At 47.5% G+C, this 19869-nt stretch overlaps 1 protein-coding gene across 5 annotated transcripts; it reads left to right on the forward strand.

The window, feature by feature from the left end:
* Positions 1-7530: 7530 nt before the first annotated feature.
* On the forward strand, positions 7531-19776 carry PORCN (porcupine O-acyltransferase). Of its 5 annotated transcripts, XM_039218237.1 has the most exons (15): positions 7531-7650; positions 8326-8499; positions 11186-11378; positions 11713-11756; positions 12151-12332; positions 12413-12543; positions 12659-12676; positions 13945-13959; positions 14058-14183; positions 14345-14445; positions 15548-15624; positions 15721-15784; positions 15887-15972; positions 17233-17343; positions 19320-19776. In XM_039218237.1, exons 2-15 carry the CDS (start codon positions 8364-8366, stop codon positions 19419-19421), a joined length of 1386 nt encoding a protein of 461 aa, XP_039074168.1. In that variant the 5' UTR covers positions 7531-7650; positions 8326-8363; the 3' UTR covers positions 19422-19776. The 5 variants fall into 5 exon arrangements, with proteins under 5 accessions (XP_039074168.1, XP_039074170.1, XP_039074169.1 ...); XM_039218239.1 differs by lacking the exon at positions 17233-17343; XM_039218241.1 differs by lacking the exon at positions 8326-8499 and having other exon boundaries at positions 7639-7650; positions 11257-11378.
* The last annotated feature ends 93 nt before the right edge of the window (positions 19777-19869 follow it).

Below are 19869 nucleotides of genomic sequence, written 5' to 3' on the forward strand. Positions count from 1 at the left end.
AAACAGGCTCCAGGCTCTGAGCTGTCAGCATAGAGCCCAACGCTTGGCTCAAACTCCAGAATCGTGAGATCATGACCTGAGCTAAAGTCCGATGCTTAACCGACTGAGCCACCCAGGTGCCCCCAAAACAGCAACTATTAAAGTTGGTTGGCAGGAAGGGCTGGGTGGGAGCAGGCTAGAAAGAACAGAATGGAGAAGTGATACTTCTCTGAGTATACTTGTTGGTATAGTTCTGACTTTTGAAACCGTGTTAACGTTTTATATACTTAAAAAAATAAAGAAAATTTACAAGGGTCAGGAAAATCCTAATATGGAATACAAACAGAAACAAATTAACCTTAACTGTATTTCAAACACAGCCCCACTGAAGGAGAACAGGAAGAAGAACTAACTCTAGTAGCTTTTGACTATGGTATCCATCAGGCTAAAGACAAAAAGGACTGTGACAAATAATGACCTCTAGTTGGCAGCCTTGACTTCCACAGTACTATCAGTTACTGCATCTGAAACTACTGAATGTGTATCTTAGGACTGAGATACGTAAATTCTCATGGATAAAGAGAATCTGGTTTCTCACTACAAGAGAAGGGAGTTACAAATACAGAAAAGGGAAAGGCTAGGATGAACTCTCTGGTGTTGGGTTAGTATTGTAGATGTCAGTAGGAACTCATAGAATTTAATACATAAGTAGAAATATAGATGTATGGATGGACTTGCATACATATGTGTATATGGATTCATTACATACATGCATCTATATTTATATCCTAACTCCGTCCTCTGGGAAGGCCTAGAATCAGCAACACTATAGAAGCAATGAGCACTTCTAGTGCCCAGTTCTTGGCTTCCTAAATGCCATTTTCCACTAAAAGGAAACAAGTCTTCTTGGGGGAAATGGCTGACTCCCAGGTCACGACAGGGAAAGTATGAGATGGACCTGAAATATCCTGATGTGATCTAAAGGAAAGATGTGCTCAAAAAATGATGGAAACATGTCATAAGGACACAGGAACCAGTTGGAGGAGACTCCCGCTGGCCAAATCTAGAATAATCTGAGCATTAAAATAAACAATGAGAGTTCTTTTCAACAAATGTGCTGGGGAAACTGGATATCTACATGCAAAAGAATGAAGTTGAGATCTTACCTTACACCATATATAAAAATTAACTCAAGATAGATCAACCATTCTAAATGTAAGGCCTAAACCTATAAAACTCTTAGAAGAAAACATAGGGGAAAGCTTCATGACACTGGGTTTGGTAATGATTTCTTGGATAAGATAACAAAAGCACAGGCAACGAAAGAAAAAATAAGTAAGTTTTCTATGTAAAAATGAAAAACTTCTGTTCATCAAAGGGCACTGTCAAAAGAGTGAAAAGGCAACTCACAGAATGGGTAAGAATATTTACAAATTAGATATCTGATAAGAGGCTAATGTCCAGAATATGTAAAGAACTTCTACAACTCAACAACAACAAAAAACAAACAACCCCATTTTAAAATGAGCAATGGAAGGGTGTATGGGTGGCTTAGTCAGTTAAGCATCTGACTTTTGATTTTAGCTCAGGTCATGATTTCATGATTCATGGGTTCGAGCCCTGCATAGGGCTCTGTGTTGACAGTGTGGGACCTACTTAAGATTCTTCTCTCTCCCTCTCCCTGTACTGACAGCTCAGAGCCTGGAGCCTGCTTCAAATTCTGTCTCTCTCTCTCTCTCTGCCCCTCCTCTGCTCACGCTCTCTCACTCCCAAAAACAAACATTAAACAAAAATAAAAAACAAAATAAAATAAGCAAAGGACTTGAATATATATCTCTTCAAAGAATATATATATATATATGGACAATAACCACAAGAAAAGATGCTAAACATCACTAATCATTAGGGAAATACCAGTCAAAACCACAGTGAGATACCACCTCACACCTATTAGAATGGCTATTATAAAAATAATTTAATAACAAAAAATAAAAAGTGTTGGCAAGGATACCTGGAATTGAATGTAGGAATGTAAAATGGTACAGCCACTGTGGAAAACAGTATGGTGTTTCCTCACATAGTGAAAAATAGAATTACCGTAGGATCCAGGAATTCCATTTCTGGATATATACCCAAAAGAATTGAAGTAGGGACTCAAAAAGATATTTATACACCCATGTTCATAGGAGCATTATTCTCAATAGCCAAAAAGTGGAAGCAACTCAAGTATTTGTTGATGGATGAATGGGTAAACAGAATGTGACATATACATACAATGGAATATTATTCAGTCTTATAAAGGAAGGGAATTCTGATATATGCTCCAAGCATGCATGAACCTTGAGAACATTACACTAAGTGAAGTAAGCCAGTCACAAAAAGGCAAATCTGTATGACCTCACATATATGAAGTACTTAGAGTAGTCAAATGCATAGGAAAGGAAAGAAAAATGGTGGTTGCCAGGGGCTGGGGGAGGGGAAACGGGGAGCTGATGTTTAATGGGTACAGAGTTTAAGTTTGGGAAGATGAAAAATGTTCTGGAGACGGATGGTGGTGTTGGTTGCACAACACTGTGAATATGGGTTTTTTTTGTTTTTTTGTTTTTTTGTTTTTTATTTCTAGGCGAGAGAAAGAGACAGCGTGAGCAGGGGAGGATCAGAGAGAGAGGGAGTCACAGACTGAAACAGGCTCCAGGCTCTAAGCTGGCAGTCAGCACAGAGCCCGACACGGGGCTCGAACCCACGAACCGTGAGATCATGACCTAAGCGAAAGTCGGACGCTTAACCGACTAAGCCACCCAGGCACCCCTACACTGTGAATATGTTTAATGTTACTAAACTGTACAGTTAAAAATGGTTAAGATGGTAAACTTTATCGGGGCACCTGGCTGGCTCCGTGTAACTGTTGACCTTGGGGTTATGAGTATACATGCTGGGTGTAGAGATTACGTAAAACTTAAAACAAAAAAATTTTAAAGATGGTAAACTTTGTTACATGTTTTTTATCACAATTTTAAAACTTATGCTCAGTGAAAGAAACAAGACACAAAAGATGACATATTGTATGATTTCATCTATATGAAATGTCCAGAATAGGCTAATCTACAGAGACATGTAGAGATCAATGACGTTGTCTAGGGCTGTCAGAGGCAGATGGGGAGTGACTGCTAACAAGCACAAGGTTTCTTTTTGGGGTGATTGAAATGTCCTAAAAATAGACTGTGATGATTTTTACACAAGTCTATAAAATATACTAACTACCATTGCATTATACAACTAACACAGGTGAGTTTTATGGTATGTAAATTATATTTCAATTAAGCTACTTTTATAAATAAAGATGGGGGCACGCAGGTGGCTCAATCAGTTAAGCGTCTGGCTTCAGCTCAGGTCATGATCTCACGGCTCATAAGTTAGAGCCCTACGTTGGGCTCTGTGCTGACAGCTCAGAGCCTGGAGCCTGCTTTGGATTCTGTGTCTCCCTCTCTCTCTGCCCCTGTCTGTTCTGTCTTTCTCTTTCTCTCTCAAAAACAAACACTAAAAAAAATTTTTTTTACAAATAGTTTATTGTCAAATTAGTTTCCACATAACATTCAGTGCTCATCCCCACAAGTGCCCTCCTCCATGCCCATCCCCCCCCCCCCCCCACATCCATCAGTCCTCAGTTTTTGTCAGCATTCAAGAGTCTCTCATGGTTTGCCTCTCTCCCTTTCCCCCCACCATTTTCCCCCTTCTTCTCCCCCTTGTTCCTCCGTCAAGTTCCTCCTAATCCTCCTATACGTGCAAACATATGATATTTGTCCTTCCAAACACTAAAATTTTTAAATAAATAAGTAAATATAGGAACTGACTAACCTTTAAATTAAAAGAAGAATCCATGAGTCCAATACTAGTACAAATAAACAAAACGAATAAATAAATACACGGGAAGAAAGGGAAAGCTCTTCCTTACCATAAGATCCCAGCTATACATGTAAACGAAAATCATCCTGAGACATCACCTTAATCAAATGATCAAGCTAACACCAACAATTTTGCAATTAACCAATACTTTGAGCTTCCATGTATACTGAGAAGAACAGAGTCACTTCTGTGGAATTTCTTTCAAAAATGCATAATTCTTGGGGCACCTGGGTGGCTCAGTCAGTTAAGCGTCCGACTTTCGGTTCAGGTCATGATCTCACAGCTCCTGAGCTAGAGCCCCACATCCAGCTCTCAGCTCTCAATGCAGAGGCTGATTCAGATCCTCTGTCTCCCTAGCTCTCTGCCCCTCCCCAGCGTGTGCGCATGCGAGCGCCCTCTCTCTCTCTCAAAAATTAACATTAAGAAAAAAGATACATTTTTAAAAAATGCATAGTCCAAATCAAATCCTGAGGAAACATCAGATAAACCCAAATTGAAGGACATTCTTTCAAAGAAATGCCCTGTGCTTTTCAAAAACATCAAGATCATGAAAGCTAAAAGACTAAAACATTGTTCCAGATTGAAAGAGATTAAAAAGACCTGATAACAGAAAGCATCTTGTGACCTAAGATTTCCTTTCACTTATAAAAGGACATGGGTGGGGGGACGCCTGGCTGTCTCAGTTGGTAGAGCACACAACTCTTGATCTTGGGGTCATGAGTTTGAGCCCCATGTTGGAGGGTAGATTGTAATTAAAATCTGTTTAAATCTAAAAAAAAAAAAAAGTCTTAAAAGGACATGGGTGAAATAGTTGAAGGGAATTAAGAGGTACAAATTTCTAGTCATAAAATAAGTAAGTCACAGGGATGAAAGTACAGCATAGGGAATGGAGTCAATAGTATCGTAATAACATTGCATGGTGACAGATGATAACACTTATAGAATAGTCAAACCATTGTATGTACACCTGAAATTAGCCATAACATTGTATGTCAACTCTACCAAGTTTTTTTTATAAAGTACTAGGATGGCTATAATCAAAAAGTCTAGGGGGCACCTGGGTGGCCCATAGGTTAAGTTCTGAGTTCGGCTCAGATCATCATCTCGCGGTTCATGAGTTCGAGCCCCGCTCAGAGCCTGGAGGCTGCTTCTGATTCTGTGTTCCCTCTCTGCTCCTCCCCCACTCATGCTTGCTCTCTCTCTCTCTCTCTCTCTCAAAAATAAATAAACATTAAGAAAAAATTTTAAAAAGTCAAATAACAATGAGTGTTGGTGAGGATGTGGATAAATTGGAACATTCATACTCTGCTGGTAGAAATGGAAGAAAATGTCCTTGTTCTTAGAAAATCCATATTGAACTATTCAGTTGAAAAGGTATCACGTCTGCAACTACTATCAAATAGTTTAGAAGAACTATAGATAGATATAGATGACAAAGATTAGAGACAGAGACAGAGTAAATATGTTGTTATTATTATGAGACTTGGCATTGCCATTAGATTGACTTGCCAATCTAGTAAGTGAAAAATGGGATCTCATTGTCCTAATTTGCATCTCTTTAATTATGGGGAGACATTTAAAGTGCCCCAGAAATCATAATCCAGAATGATCACAAAGGCTAATTAAAATATTTGAAAAATACACCCACCCTCTACTAAGCTCCAGTGATAAAAACACGAAACACCACATCTAGTAGACGTGAAATGGTATCTAATTGTTGTTTTAATTTTGCATTTCAATGACAACTAAAGAGATGTGGTTAACTTTTCATATATTACACATATTGGTCATTTCAGAGGTCTTCTGCTGTGAATGACCTGTGTCCACTGTCCATTTTCTAGTGTATTGTTTGCCTTGTTCTTATTGATTTGTAGATGTCCTTTATATGTCCTAGAGTCTAGATACCAGTTCTTTATCATACACATCAAAAGACTACATGGAAACAATTAAGTCTGTGAAGCTCAGGGTCACCCATAGTGAGGCTCTTCCAGTTTAAATGTTAGGTCTTGCAACTAAGGGAAATATTTCTGGCATATGCTGTGGGTCATTGTTGACTCTACGTGAGTATGTTTGAAAACTGAGGGAAAAATTAAAATGGTAATTCATAAAATGTAGCCTGTATTCTGCTGTTAAGGAAAGGAATTAGTAGTGTTTGTGCATCTGGACTATGTAATTATTCATCATATATATAAATATATATATTCTTACTGTGTTAAATATTTCTCACTTGTAATATATGAATATCAATTATATGAGTTAAAACTCTAACTTTATGTTAGCATTTTTTACTGTTTATTTTTTTAGAGAGAGCGAGAGAGCGAGCAGGGAACAGACAGACAGAGAGAGAGACAGATTCTGAAGCAGGCTCCAGGCTCTGAGCTGTCAGCACAGAGCCCCCTTCGTGGATCATGGATCCAACTCACAAACCCCAAGATCATGACCTGAGCTGGAAGTCGGATGCTAACCTAACCGACGAAGCCACCCAGGCACCTCTGTGTTCTTTTTAAAGAGACCAGGCATAAATTTTTCTTCAACTGCCATTGTTACTTCCAAGCAAAGAAGTGGTAATCCCAGTCTTTTGTTTAACAGAAAGGGACACTGAAGCCCAGTGAGTGGGCATGTCTAACTCAGCTTCATACTGGCAGGTATTAATCTGATTAGAAACTGTATTCCTTAGCGCCTCAGGTCATGGTGGGATGCAACTTGACCTGGGCTTTCTTCTTCCTTCCAACTCATGCTAAACATGCAGTATGTACCCAATAAATGCCACTTTGTAAAGCCCTTCATCAGCCTAAGGCCAGAGGGGAATGTCCAGGCACTGGAGGGTAAGGGCGGTAGACAGCAGGTGCTGCATAAATCCTCAGTGTTGGTGCAGATGCAACCCAATGCAAATCATTGTTGGGGGCACTCTAAGGGCTTTTTAAACATGCTCCCGATGGATGCTCTGTACTTGCCTCCTAGTTCACAGAGAACACTAACTGGTTGCTGGGGTCAGGGTCACCCTCAAGGCAGGAGTGAGCCCAGTGGGGAATTAAGCACGCAAATCAATTCCCAAAGACAAGCTAAGTGCTGACGAGGAATCCCAGGGGGGAGCACGGGCGCCTAATTCGTGCCCCTAGGTGACACAGTAATTATAAACGTTTCTGGCCCGTCCCTGGGGGTGGTTGGAGATTCTTTTAGTTCCCTCACCGGAGGGGGAAGGGGAGATCTCGATTTATTTTCCCATCTGTGAAACGGAGGGACAAAAGGGGCCAGCTGACTTGCGCGGGTGGGCAGTTTGGCCGGCTCGCAGGGGCAGACTTTCCTTCTCCCTCCCCCGTCTTTCCCATCTCAGCTTCCAAGGATTAGGAATTTGACGACTTGAAAGTTTGTTCTCGGATCGCCAGAAGACTTCCCGACGCGAACCTTCAAGGGGCTGGAACAGCACCAAGAGGCCGGAACAGCACCAAGAGGCCGGAAAGGTACGGGCGCTAACGTTCCGCGCGCCGACGTCCTCCCGCTACCGGCTCCTCTCAACCTCCCGCTCCTCCTTCCCTCGATCCTCCGGCTCCCCTCCTCCTCAGTCCCCGCCCCTCTCCTGCCCTCTCATTGGCCGAGCTGGCCGGCCAGACCTCCCCGGGATTTAAAGGGCCCGCTCTCCGCGCCGCCCAGGGAGCCGCAGCTGGTCCCGGCCTTGCGGCCTGCGGGGGAGGCTGCCCGGAGGAGGCGGCGACGGTGGCGGCGGCGGTGCGTCCCTGACCCCCAGGACCGCGGCTTCCTTCCTGCCAGGTAAGTCGCCAGCAGGGCGGGTGCGACTGCCCGGCTCCCATCCTGAGCCGGCCTCCCCGCGCGGGTCTGCAGCGCGTGTCCTGGGGCCCCCTCTCCATCACCTTTCCCACTCCTCCAATTGCTACATCCCACTACCAACTCCACCTCCCTGCAGCCCCCGGGCCTGGGCAGAGCTTTGTTGGTGGCTGCAAGAGGTCAGGCGGGGGTGAGATGGGGCACGAGGGGGACACAGGACACCCCCCACATCCGTACAAGAAGAGATGCACACGGCTCCCAAGTGTCACAGGATCTTCCTCTCTGCCCTCCACACAGAATGACTCTACTTTGGAAATCAGGGAGCTCCTCCACCCCCCGCATTTGCTCTGTAGGCCTAGAATGTACACCATTTAATTACCATCGGACCCGGACTGTTAACAGCATTCCAGAAACACATTCACCACAGGTCATGGGTTGTGTGTGTGCACCCAGGATACCCAACACACACACACACACACACACACACACACAGTTGATGGCTCAGGCTGATGTACCTGACATTCACACCATTCCCCAGCCCCCAGGTACCATGTCTCTACTTGGAGGGCCCCAAACTGAAATCTGAATGTTCGAGTCCATCCCTTGAACATGGTCTGCCCCATGGACATCCTGGCTCCTTCTATGTCCCCACTTTGACAGGTCTATCCATCTGTCCATCCATCCGTGGGGGGTCGGCAATGGCCACCTTCAGCCGCCAGGAATTTTTCCAGCAGCTGCTGCAGGGCTGTCTCCTGCCCACTGCCCAGCAGGGCCTTGACCAGATCTGGCTGCTCCTTGCCATCTGCCTCGCCTGCCGCCTCCTCTGGAGGCTTGGTAAGTGCTTGCCACGCCATGTGCCACCATGCCAGGCCATATCCCACATACCACATTCATCTATACCAAGCCACATGTTATCCTGCTACATCTTGCCATGCCAAGCCACACTCCAACATGTCTCTCCCATCGCATCCCACCAGCGAAGTGCCATTCCACCACACCACGTCCTTAATGCTCAACCACACCATGCCACACCATGCCAAGCCACATCCTGCCGTGGCAAACCAGGTCTTTCAGTACGCCTGGGTTCTGGGATTCTGGAAGGCTAAGGTTCTTGGATCTTGGGATCCTGAAATGTCTACGTCCCAAGGTTATAAGATTCTGGAATGCTGATGTCACAGAGTTACTGAATCCCAAAGTATCATGTTGTAGGGTTTGGTCATTCTGACAAATTGAAATTCTCACATTTCAAGGCATCCAAAATGCTGGCATTCTGGATTTCTAAAATCAGGGCATGATGAGATTTCTGGATTGTAGGATTCTGGAATGTTTCCACAATCGTGGCAAGCCTATATCCAAATGATAAGGTTCCAAGTTCCCAAAGTTCCTCTAGGATGTTGAGAATTTTAGAAATCAGAGATTCAGAGGTTCTATACTTTCTTTTCTTTTCTTTTCTTTTTTAAGTTAGTTAGTTTGTTTGTTTTTGTAATCACTACACCCAACATAGGGCTCGAACTCATGACCCCGAGATCAAGAGTTGCATGCTCTACTGGCCAAGCCAGCCAGGCACCCCTACCCTGCTTTTTTCTTTCATTTAAAAATGTTTTGGGGCGCCTGGGTGGCTTAGTCGGTTAAGCGTCTAACTTTCGCTTAGGTCATGATCTCACGGTTCGTGGGTTCGGGCCCCACATCGGGCTCTGTGCTGACTGCCAGCTCAGAGCCTGGAGCCTGTTTCAGTCTGTGACTCCCTCTCTCTCTGACCCTCCCCTGCTCACGCTCTCTCTCTCTCTCCTAGAAATAAAAAAAAAAATTAAAAATGTTTTAATGTTATTTATTTTTGAGAGACAGAGTGCAAGTGGGTGAGGGGCAGAGAGAAAAAGAGACACAGAACTTGAAGCAGGCTTCAGGCTCTGAACCATCAGCACAGAGCCCAATGTGGGGCTCAAACCCACAAGCTGTGAGATCATGCCCTGAGCTGGTCAGATGCTTAACTGACTGAGCCACCCAGGCATCCCTTCTTTTTTCTCTTATATTAAATGGATGTTTTGGTTTTTTTCCCAGGTTCATCATTTTGAAATATTTCAAAGTTACCAAAAAATTAAGGTGAAAGAATGTCATGGGCACCCATATATGCATTTCCAGATTCTCTGTCAACATCTTGACACATTAGCTCTATCTGCTTATCTGTTTACCTACCCATCATCTTCCTGAATCATATGAAGAACGTGCTGACACTACAGCCAAACCCTTCATTGTGTGCACCCCGAACACATCTTCCCCCAACAAACACACCCTCACCCATCAACTCAAGAAATTTAAGCTGGATGCAGTAATAGTATCCAACATAAATTGATATTCAAATTTTTACAGGGTTCCCAAAATGCCCTTTATAGATGTTTATTTTCTTTATCTTTTTAAACATTTACAAAAATTTAATGTTTATTTTATTTTTGAAAGGGAGGGTGCGGGGAGAGCAAGCGGAGGAGGGACATAGAGAGAAAGGGAGACACAGAATCAGAAGCAGACTCCAGGCTCTGAGCTGTCAGCACAGAGCCTGACATGGGGCTGGAACTCATGAACTGCAAGATCATGACCTGAGCCGAAATCAGTGCTTAACTGACTGAGCCACCCAGGCGACCTTCAACGCTTTTTAAGAGAGAGAGAGCATACATGTGAGCTGGGGAAGGGCAGAGGGAGAGGGAGAGAGAATCTTAAGCAGGCTCCACACCTAGGGTGGAGCATGACGCGGGGCTCGATCTCACGAACTGCGAGATCATGACCTGAGCTGAAATCAAGAGTCAGACGCTTAACCAATTGAGCCACCAAGGCGCCCCTGTTTCTTTTCTTTAAGCCCAGGCCCTGCCACCTATCCAGCTCCCCAACATCTGCTCCGGGCCTCCTGCAATCTCACCACATTCCAACCTCTAGGCCTTTGTTTGTGCTGTGCCCTCTGCCTGCGTTGCCCTCCCTTCCTACCAGCCCATTCAACTTCCTTTTTTTTTTTTAACTTTATTTCTTTCTTTTTTTTTTTTTAAATGTTTTATTTATTTATTTCGAGGAGAGAGAGAGAGAGAGAGACAGCATGAGCAGGGGAGGGTCAGAGAGAGAGGGAGTGACAGACTCAGAAACAGGCTCCAGGCTCTGAGCTGGCAGTCAGCACAGAGCCCGACGCGGGGCTCGAACCCACGAACCGCGAGATCATGACCTGAGCGAAAGTCGGACGCCCAACCGACTAAGCCACCCGGGCGCCCCATAACTTTATTTATTTCTTATGAGACAGAGGGAGAGAAAGAGAGACAGCATGAGCAGGGGAGGGGCAGAGAGAGAGAGGGAGAGAAATCCCAAGCAGGCTCCACGCTATCAGTGGGGCTCCAACTCATGAAGTGTAAGATCATGACCTGAGCCGAAACCAAGAGTCGGGGGATGCTTAATCGACTGAGCCACCCAGGCGCCTTCCCCAACTTCCCTTTCTTGTTCTCTCTCTCTCTCTCTCTCTCTCTCTCTCTCTCTCTCTCATGTGAAGGGTTGCCATCCTACCTGAAGCATGCAAGCACCGTGGCAGGTGGCTTCTTCAGCCTCTACCACTTCTTCCAGCTGCACATGGTTTGGGTCGTGCTGCTCAGCCTCCTGTGCTACCTCGTGCTGTTCCTGTGCCGACATTCCTCCCATCGCGGCGTCTTCCTCTCCGTCACCATCCTCATCTACCTACTCATGGGGTATGGCTGCGAGTCCCCATCCCCACACCGTTGGCGAAAGGGCCAGTGAGGGGCCCCCCAGGTCACGCCACGTGAGGCTGGTCAGGACGGGGAGGGCATAGGGTATTCCTGGATGGGGGAGGGGCAGTCTGGGAGACGCGTGCTTTCTAAAGGCTGTACAGGACAGACTGGGCTTGGGCTCTCTCCCTGGAGGAGGGCGTCCTGGAGAACTATTCCTCCAGGAGGTGGTGCGGGACTGGGGAAGATAGAACCCTCCTCTCGCACGTCAGTTTCCCCCCTTTGTGGTCTCTGAGACCATGGGAGTCATGGAGCCAAGACCACCTTTTTTCCTCAGTGAGATGCACATGGTGGACACCGTGACCTGGCATAAGATGCGAGGTAGGCAGCCCTGGCCCTCTCACCTGCCCCAGCCCCCCGGCTCCACTCCACATCTCCTAATTCCCCAACCCTGTCTTTCCTTCCCCGCTTTTCTCCCTCATCCGCCCACCCCAGCGGACACGCAGGCCTCAGATGCCCCTCCCATCTGTGTCTCTCTCTCTCTCTACCATGCCTTCCCCCTCCCGTCTGTCTGTCCTATCTCATGTCCATGCCTGACACTTGAGGAACGGTGTCTGCTGGTTCTGGGCCCACCTGCTCACCTGCCCGTCTGACACTGTGCCCACCTGTCCACACTCGCCCTCCTCTTTTTCTACCACTTCTCACCCGGTGCCCCCCATCCCCCCATGCGGACCTGCTCTCTGCCTGCCCACTTGACCACGGGCGCGACACATAGGGGCCCAGATGATCGTGGCCATGAAGGCGGTGTCTCTGGGCTTCGACCTGGACCGGGGCGAGGTGGGTGCAGTGCCCTCGCCCGTGGAGTTCATGGGCTACCTCTACTTCGTGGGCACCATCGTCTTTGGGCCCTGGATATCCTTCCACAGCTACCTACAGGCTGTCCAAGGCCGCCCGCTGGTGAGGTCCTGGGTGGACAGGTGGGCAGGGACTGTGGGAGTCACCGCGGGGCAGTGTTCATGGAGCCTTGATCCCCACAGAGCCGCCGATGGCTGCAGAAAGTGGCCCGGAGCCTGGCGCTGGCCCTGCTGTGCCTTGTGCTGTCCACGTGTGTGGGCCCCTACCTCTTCCCATACTTCATCCCCCTTGATGGTGACCGCCTCTTTCGCAAGTGAGCACAGCCTTCGAGGCCTCTGCCCCACAGTGAGGGGGTTGGGTAGGGACTTGGGGTCTCCCCAGCTCCGAGCCTGTCTCTTAATGCTTCTATCTGTCTTCTGTTACTACAGCAAGAAACGCAAAGCCAGGTAAATGAGGGCAGGTGCTGAGGGCGAACGGGACTGACTGGGGGGGCGGGGGGGCACAGTCTATGACCGGTTTGTTCTGTAAGTCTGCGACACTCTGACCATCTATCCCATGACTAGACAGAGACCGAATGCCTGTGGCTCTTGTGTGACCAAGATCGGCTCTGTGACTCTGTACGGCTGACGTTGCACCACCTAACTGGGTCTGGCTATCCATCCGTCCCACTGTTAGGAACAAGTTATGTGACCACAATGGGGAGTGACAAGTATGTGCTGGTGGGTGACGCTGACCAGTCTGTGACTCTAGCTAGGGGTGTATACAGGTTGTTTGCCAATCAGCCACTCACTCGCTGTGGGGGACTGGTGTTCTGGCTGTCTAGCTGTGCCGTTGTCAGTGATGGGCTGTGTGCCTGTCATTGGAAAAGATAAATCTGGGTTCACTGTAACTCTGACTGGGGGTGGGTCTGACTGTAGCATGCCATGTGCCTGTCTGTGATGGATGCCTCCGGTGAGCCTGCCTTCTCTGGCTGCCTGGTGTCGTCTAGCTGAGGGATCATGACTGACCGTGTGCCTGTCACTGTCTGTGGGACCATCCATCTACCTCTGGCGTGACTGTAGGATGTCATCCAGCTGTTTGATTGTATGACCCCGTCCCCCACTCACTCACTGCTGATGGTGTCTGATGCTGAATGAGGCTCCCGAAGGTGGAGTGCCTCACCCAGTGTCACCTAGCTAAGCCGCCAGGCATCATCCGCAGGCCTGATTCCAGAACCTACGCTTTTTCCAGGATGCTGCTTCTCACCATGTGACTGTGCAATGGGTGGGATGCCTATCCTTGAGTGTAGTATCGTGCACACGTGTATAGCAGGGTGCTTGCTGGTGTCTGTGCCTAAATAAAGGACACAGTGTATGTATTTTGTATCTTATGGTCACTGAGTCAGACTAGGGAGCTTTGAGTCTGGGAACCTGATGGTATTTGTGTGTGTCCGTGTGTAGCATGGTGAGGTCAAGCCTCTGACAGCGGCTGGGTCTAGATGTCTGGCCTTGTGAGGCCGTAGGGCCATGTCCTATTATAGGACAGCTCATACATCTGTTTGAGGCACATGAAATGAACTGACGGTGTGTATATGCGTGTGGCTGTCACAGTGCCCCTCTTCTGCCACCATGTTTCTGTCTCGTCTTGTCTACAAACAACTCAGGCCAGCCTCCAGGGCCTCTCTGACTCTCTTTCCTTTCTTCTCTGCTGCCTTCCTGACCCCTGGGGTCCCTAGGGGCACCATGGTAAGGTGAGTCTACAGAGTGGGGCTGGGGATGCTGACACATGGTGGGGTATCATGCCGGGGCCTAGGAATGATCCCTGTCTCCCCCAACCCTTTCTCCCCAGGTGGCTGCGAGCCTACGAGAGTGCTGTCTCCTTCCACTTCAGCAACTATTTTGTGGGCTTTCTGTCCGAGGCCACGGCCACGTTGGCAGGGGCCGGCTTCACCGAGGAGAAGGATCACCTGGAATGGTGGGGAGGGCTGGGGGGGGGGCCCTCTCCCATGGGGTGCTGCCTAGAGGAGCCACGGGGAGGGGGAGGGTGCTCCCGGGGGCGGGGCTAGGCAAGACAAAGGTGTGGAGGTCAGCTGGGGTGAGACCCCAAACGAATTTGCATGTCTCTTTTGCCTACAGGGACCTGACAGTGTCCAAGCCACTGAACGTGGAGCTGCCCCGGTCCATGGTGGAAGTTGTTACAAGCTGGAACTTGCCCATGTCTTATTGGCTAAATAACTGTGAGTCACCGAGTCACCACTCCCAAGAATTGAGAGTCCTCAACCCAGGCTCGTTCCCACATTCATATAACAAACGTTTACTGAGAACTATCGTGTGCTAGGCACTGAAGATACTGCAGGGACTAGGGGAGAAAACCCCCAAATCCCTGCCCCTGTGGCCGTGGCATTTTTGTGGGTAGAGCAGATACTAAGAGAAAAAATTATATAATATTTCAAGTGGTGACAAGTGCTATGGTTAAAAAAAATGCAGGTAAAGATTATCTGGGAGTATTGGAACAAGTGTGGGGGGGTACAATTTTAAATAAATTATCCAAAGCAAGCCCCCCTGAGGAGGTGACATTTGAGCGAAGACCTGAGCAAGGTGAGAGAGCAAGCAAAGCAAATGTGTGAGGGAGGAGTGTAACGGATGGAGGGAACAGCCAGTGCAAAGGCCCTGAGGTAGGAGCATGTTTGAGGAACAGGGAGGAAACCATTGCAGCAGGAGCAGAGTGAGCGAGGGGACCAGTGGCAGGAGATGTGGTCAGAGAGGTGACAGGGCCCTGGTCCCGTAGTGCTTCACTGGCCACGGGAAGGATTTTGGCTTTTTCTTTGAGAAGTGGAGCCACAACAGGGGTCTGAGCCGAGGACGGTTGAGGGCTGACTTGGGTCGTAACAGGACCCTCTGGCTGCTGGGAGAGCAGATGGGAAGGGGACAAGGTTGGAAGCAGGGAAGAGGCCGCAGCAGTAGTGCAAGTGAGCAATGGCAGCGGTGGCAGTGGCCACGGAGAAGAGAGGTCAGATTCTGGAAAATTTCTGAAGATAGATCTGATAGGATTTGCTGAGAGTTTAGTTGTGGGAGTAGGGGAGGGCAAAGCAAGGGTGATCCTGGGCTTTTGCCCTGAGGAACTGGAAAAGTAGAGTTGACATTGGCTGAACTTGGGGATGCCATGGGAGGAGCAGGTTGGGAGGGAAGATCAGGAGCTAAGTTTGAGGCCATTATAAAGATTTTATCCTGGGAGCTCCAACAGGTCGTGGGTTCCTCACCTTGCCCTATGGCCCCCCGCCCCCCAGGAAGGGTAGAGGGGATCCTGGGAGCCTCTTGACCCGCATCTCCCCCTTCCAGATGTTTTCAAGAATGCTCTCCGCCTCGGGACATTCTCAGCCGTGCTGGTCACCTATGCAGCCAGTGCCCTCCTGCATGTGAGCAAGGCAGAGCGGGATGTGGGGTGGGGAGGTGCTGGGCAGGGTTGGCAGCGCCTCCTCCTCACTCACCTCATTGCCCCCGGGGCCCCCTAGGGTTTCAGCTTCCATTTGGCTGCGGTGCTGCTGTCCCTGGCGTTTATCACTTACGTGGAACACGGTGAGTGCAGAGCCCAGCCAGCAGATGGGATGGAAGGTGGGGGCTAGAACCACTGTCCCCTGAGGCTAACCTGACCCCCTTACCTCCTGGCACCTGCCCCAGTCCTCCGGAAGCGCCTGGCTCGGATCCTCAGTGCCTGCGTCTTGTCGAAACGGTGTCCACCAAACTGTTCGCACCAGCGTCGCTCGGTGAGGGTTCAGCCCCGACAACCTCATGCCCAACACTCCCCGTCAAAACCATTACTTCTGTCTCCATCTTCTGTCTGTCTCAGGGTGCCCAGCTTCCTCTCCTGGCGCCTGAGCAATCCCAGAACCTCACTTCTATTTCACCAGCATCCATTTCTCTAACAAACATTTATCAAGCACCTGCTGTATACACACCTGGCATTTGTCCCCCCAGTGAACATTTACTGAGTACCTGCTGGTATCAGGCACTATTCTAGGCACTGGAGACACAGTGGTGAACAAAACAGACTAAAGTCCCAGCCCTATGGGACAAACATTTTAACAGATGAGACAGTAAATTTCTAAAAAGTCAGTAAAGAACAATAGTTTCTTAGATTGTGATTAATGCCAAGGAGAAATTACATAAGGGAAAGGGGAGGGGAAATATCGGGGCTGGTGAGTGGTTTTAATTTTATTTATTTTTTAAATTTTTTTTAATGTTTTATTTATTTCTAGGAGAGAGAGAGAGACAGCATGAGCAGGGGAGGGTCAGAGAGAGAGGGAGTCACAGATTGAAACAGGCTCCAGGCTCTGAGCCGGCAGTCAGCACAGAGCCCGACGCGGGGCTCGAACCCACGAACCGCGAGATCATGACCTAAGCGAAAGTCGGACGCCTAACCGACTAAGCCACCCAGGCGCCCCAGTGGTTTTAATTTTAAATAGGGAGGTAACTTTTGAGTTCTTTAACTGAATGAGATGAGGAAGAGAAGCATTCCAGGCAAAGAGAACGACCTGTGTAAAGGCTCTGAGATGGGAGAGAGCCTGGAATATTTGAGGAACAATAAGGCAGCTAGCGTGGCTTGAGCAGAGTGAGCGAGGTGGGGAGAGCGGTGAACCTTATAGGTCAAGGTGGGGATTTGTTTTTGTGTTTTCATTTGTTTGCAGTGAGGAATATAGACAACCTCAGATTTGTGTCCCACCCAGCAACCAACGTTTATCGCCATAAACCCCCCCAACTCAAGCCCCTCCATTCTTCCTCCTCTGCCTGAACATCTCCCCCTGGATGCCCTCAGGCTAACAGTACCCTCATCCTTGGGTTCCTCTTGAGCTCCCGTAGGAAGATCTGAACCATCTTTTTCCTACCCCAGGGCATGCCCTGGGCCCTAGACATCCTCATTCCTGGGACACACTGTGCCTTGTGCATCTCGGGGTTCCCCTGCCCAGGTGGGGCCGGGGGACGGTGAATAGATCCAGCTGCCAAGCATATCCGTCTGTCCCCCACAGGGCCTGGGGGTGCGAGCCTTAAACCTGCTCTTTGGGGCCCTGGCCATCTTCCATCTGGCCTACCTGGGCTCCCTGTTTGATGTCGATGTGGATGACACCACAGAGGAGCAGGTGAGGTGGGGCCCTGGGCTGGAGGTGACTTAGGGTTGTGCTACCTGCTCGTTACAACCACGAGGACAAAGGTGAAGAGGCCGAGGCTTGAGGACCTTGTGTCGGTGTCTCTAGCCTGTGAAGCTTGCGCTCCTCGGTCGCTCTTTCCCATTGTCCTTCTGGTTGATTCGTACCGTTGGGGCTCTTATTAGGGTCAAGTGTGCAAACTATGTTTATTTTACTTCGCAGAGATGGCGTGCAAAATCCGGGCTTTACTTTTCAAAGAGTTCATTCTTCCATCATATTTTTGTTTAGGGAGAATTCGCAAGGTTTCTTTCTTATTTAATTAAAAAGTATTTTTACTCAGGTTGAGTGTGCAAACTCTGGATTCTGTTTTAAGAGGGTACATTAAAATGTATATACCATTTTTATTCATGTGGAGTATGCGCATTCCAGATTTTACTCCTTTTTAAATGAAAAGCAATTTTAAAACGACCGTTTCTTCATATGGCTCTTGCAGGATCCGGGTGCTGCTTCTCTTTTAAATTTTTTATTTTTAATTGAAAATAAAACTTAATTTTATGCATTATTTTATTACTTTATTTTATGATTTCTCTTGTCATTAAAAACAAATTTTTTTAATATTTATTTATTCTTGAGAGAGCGCAAGTGGGAGGGGGTAGAGAGAAGGGCACAGAGGATCCAAAGTAGACTCTGCACTGACAGGCTGACAGCAGCAAGCCTGATGTGGGGCTCGAACTCATGAACCTCAAGATCATGATCTGAGCTGAAGTCAGACGCTCAACTGACTGAGCCACCCAGGCACCCCTAAAAACAATTTTTCATTTTTATTCAGGTTGGGTGCAAAATCTGGGCTTTGTTCTACTTTTACTTTTTCTGGTTTTATTTTTTAAAGTTCTTTTTTAAGTTTTTTAATTATTCAAGTAATCTCTACAACCCAGCATGGGGCTCCAACTCACAACCCCAAGATCAAGAATAGTGTGCTCTTCTGACTGGGCCAGCCAGGTGCCCCTCTTGTTTTATTGTTATTAAAACATTTAAAACTAGTTATTGCATATATCATAAGCTTCAAAAACCAAACAGTCTTCAAGGAAAATTCTTGCTCCTACTGTCTAACCCCTGCTCTCTTACAAGTAACTACTTTTAGTCGTCTTACTAAAATGTAAGCACAAGTAAATATAAAAATATATTTTAATTCCCTTTCCCACCCCAATTTTTACCCTAAAGTAACTCATGAATAATATTGTTCTGCGTGTCGCTTTTTTCATATAATTCTTGAAAATCTTCCACATAAGTGTATGGAATGCCCTCGTTCATTTGTTTTCCATTGTGAGGATATGACACAGTGTAATTTGTCCCTGATCAGTGAACACCCAGGTGATTTCCAGCCCTTTTCCTATTGCAAATGGTGCCGCACCAAGTAATCCCCTCATACCCATGTGGATTCACAAAGGTACAGACAGAACCACAGGATCTATCCTTCATAGTTACAATGGCGAAGTCACCTTTTTGCCCTCCCACCAGCATTGTGTGACCATACCTGTCACCCTGCAAACAGAGTGCCTCTCAGACTTCCTGCATATGTTTGCCAGTTTGAGGGGAGGAAGGTTATGAGTATCTTTTCATTTGTTTAAGAGCCATTGCTTTTTTTTTCCTTAGTGAGAATGACATACTCACCTCCTTTGCCTTTTTTTTTTTTTCTTTTTGAAAAATGGATTTCTGGGAGCTCCTTCTATATTAAGGAGAGTATGGGTCAGAGAGTGGGACTGCCTTGTCTTGTTCTTAAAATAATTTTTAAAGAAGAAGAAAACATAAAAGAAAAAAAAACCCTCTTTCCTATGTATCCAGTCTCTTCTCTGGGGCCTCACCTAGGGTTACCATGGAGTCACAGAAATGTCCTTGAGCAAAGGATGGGTTTTCCTGAGACATTTTTTTGTTCTTGCCGAGTGGCATTGTTACCTCTTTCTCTCCCACAGGGCTACGGCATGGCATACACTGTCCACAAGTGGTCAGAGCTCAGCTGGGCCAGTCACTGGGTCACTTTTGGATGTTGGATCTTCTACCGTCTCATAGGCTGAGGCACATCTGTGGATCCTGAAAGCTCCCTCAAGACCCCTCCTCAGGGTGCCAGCTCTGATGGGGGATGAGGGAAGGCCCTAATCTCTAATTCTTGATCCCTCTCCATCCTTAACCACCCCCCCAACACTCCTAACACACAGACACATACACACACAGACACACATGCACACGCACACACACAATTTCCATGCCTGTCGATCCCCACCCCACCACAAGGCGGGAAGGGGGTGGTCCCTACTGGGGCCTAGGGGTGGATGATGCTTGGGGAATCAGAGAGGGGGGAGATCCAGGGCCTCCCCGCCTTCCTTCGCCCTTTTTATATACAGTTTGTTATTGTCAAATAAAAGTAGGAAAGATACAAAAGGCTCTTTCTTCACTGATCAGTGGGGAATAGAGGTGAGTGAGGAATGGGCACAGCATAAAGGTTTGGAGGCTGGAAATCATGAA

This window comes from Hyaena hyaena, unplaced genomic scaffold (assembly GCF_003009895.1).
Source record: "Hyaena hyaena isolate Hyena2069 unplaced genomic scaffold, ASM300989v1 scaffold_754, whole genome shotgun sequence".
In the NCBI taxonomy this organism is placed as follows: domain Eukaryota; kingdom Metazoa; phylum Chordata; class Mammalia; order Carnivora; family Hyaenidae; genus Hyaena; species Hyaena hyaena.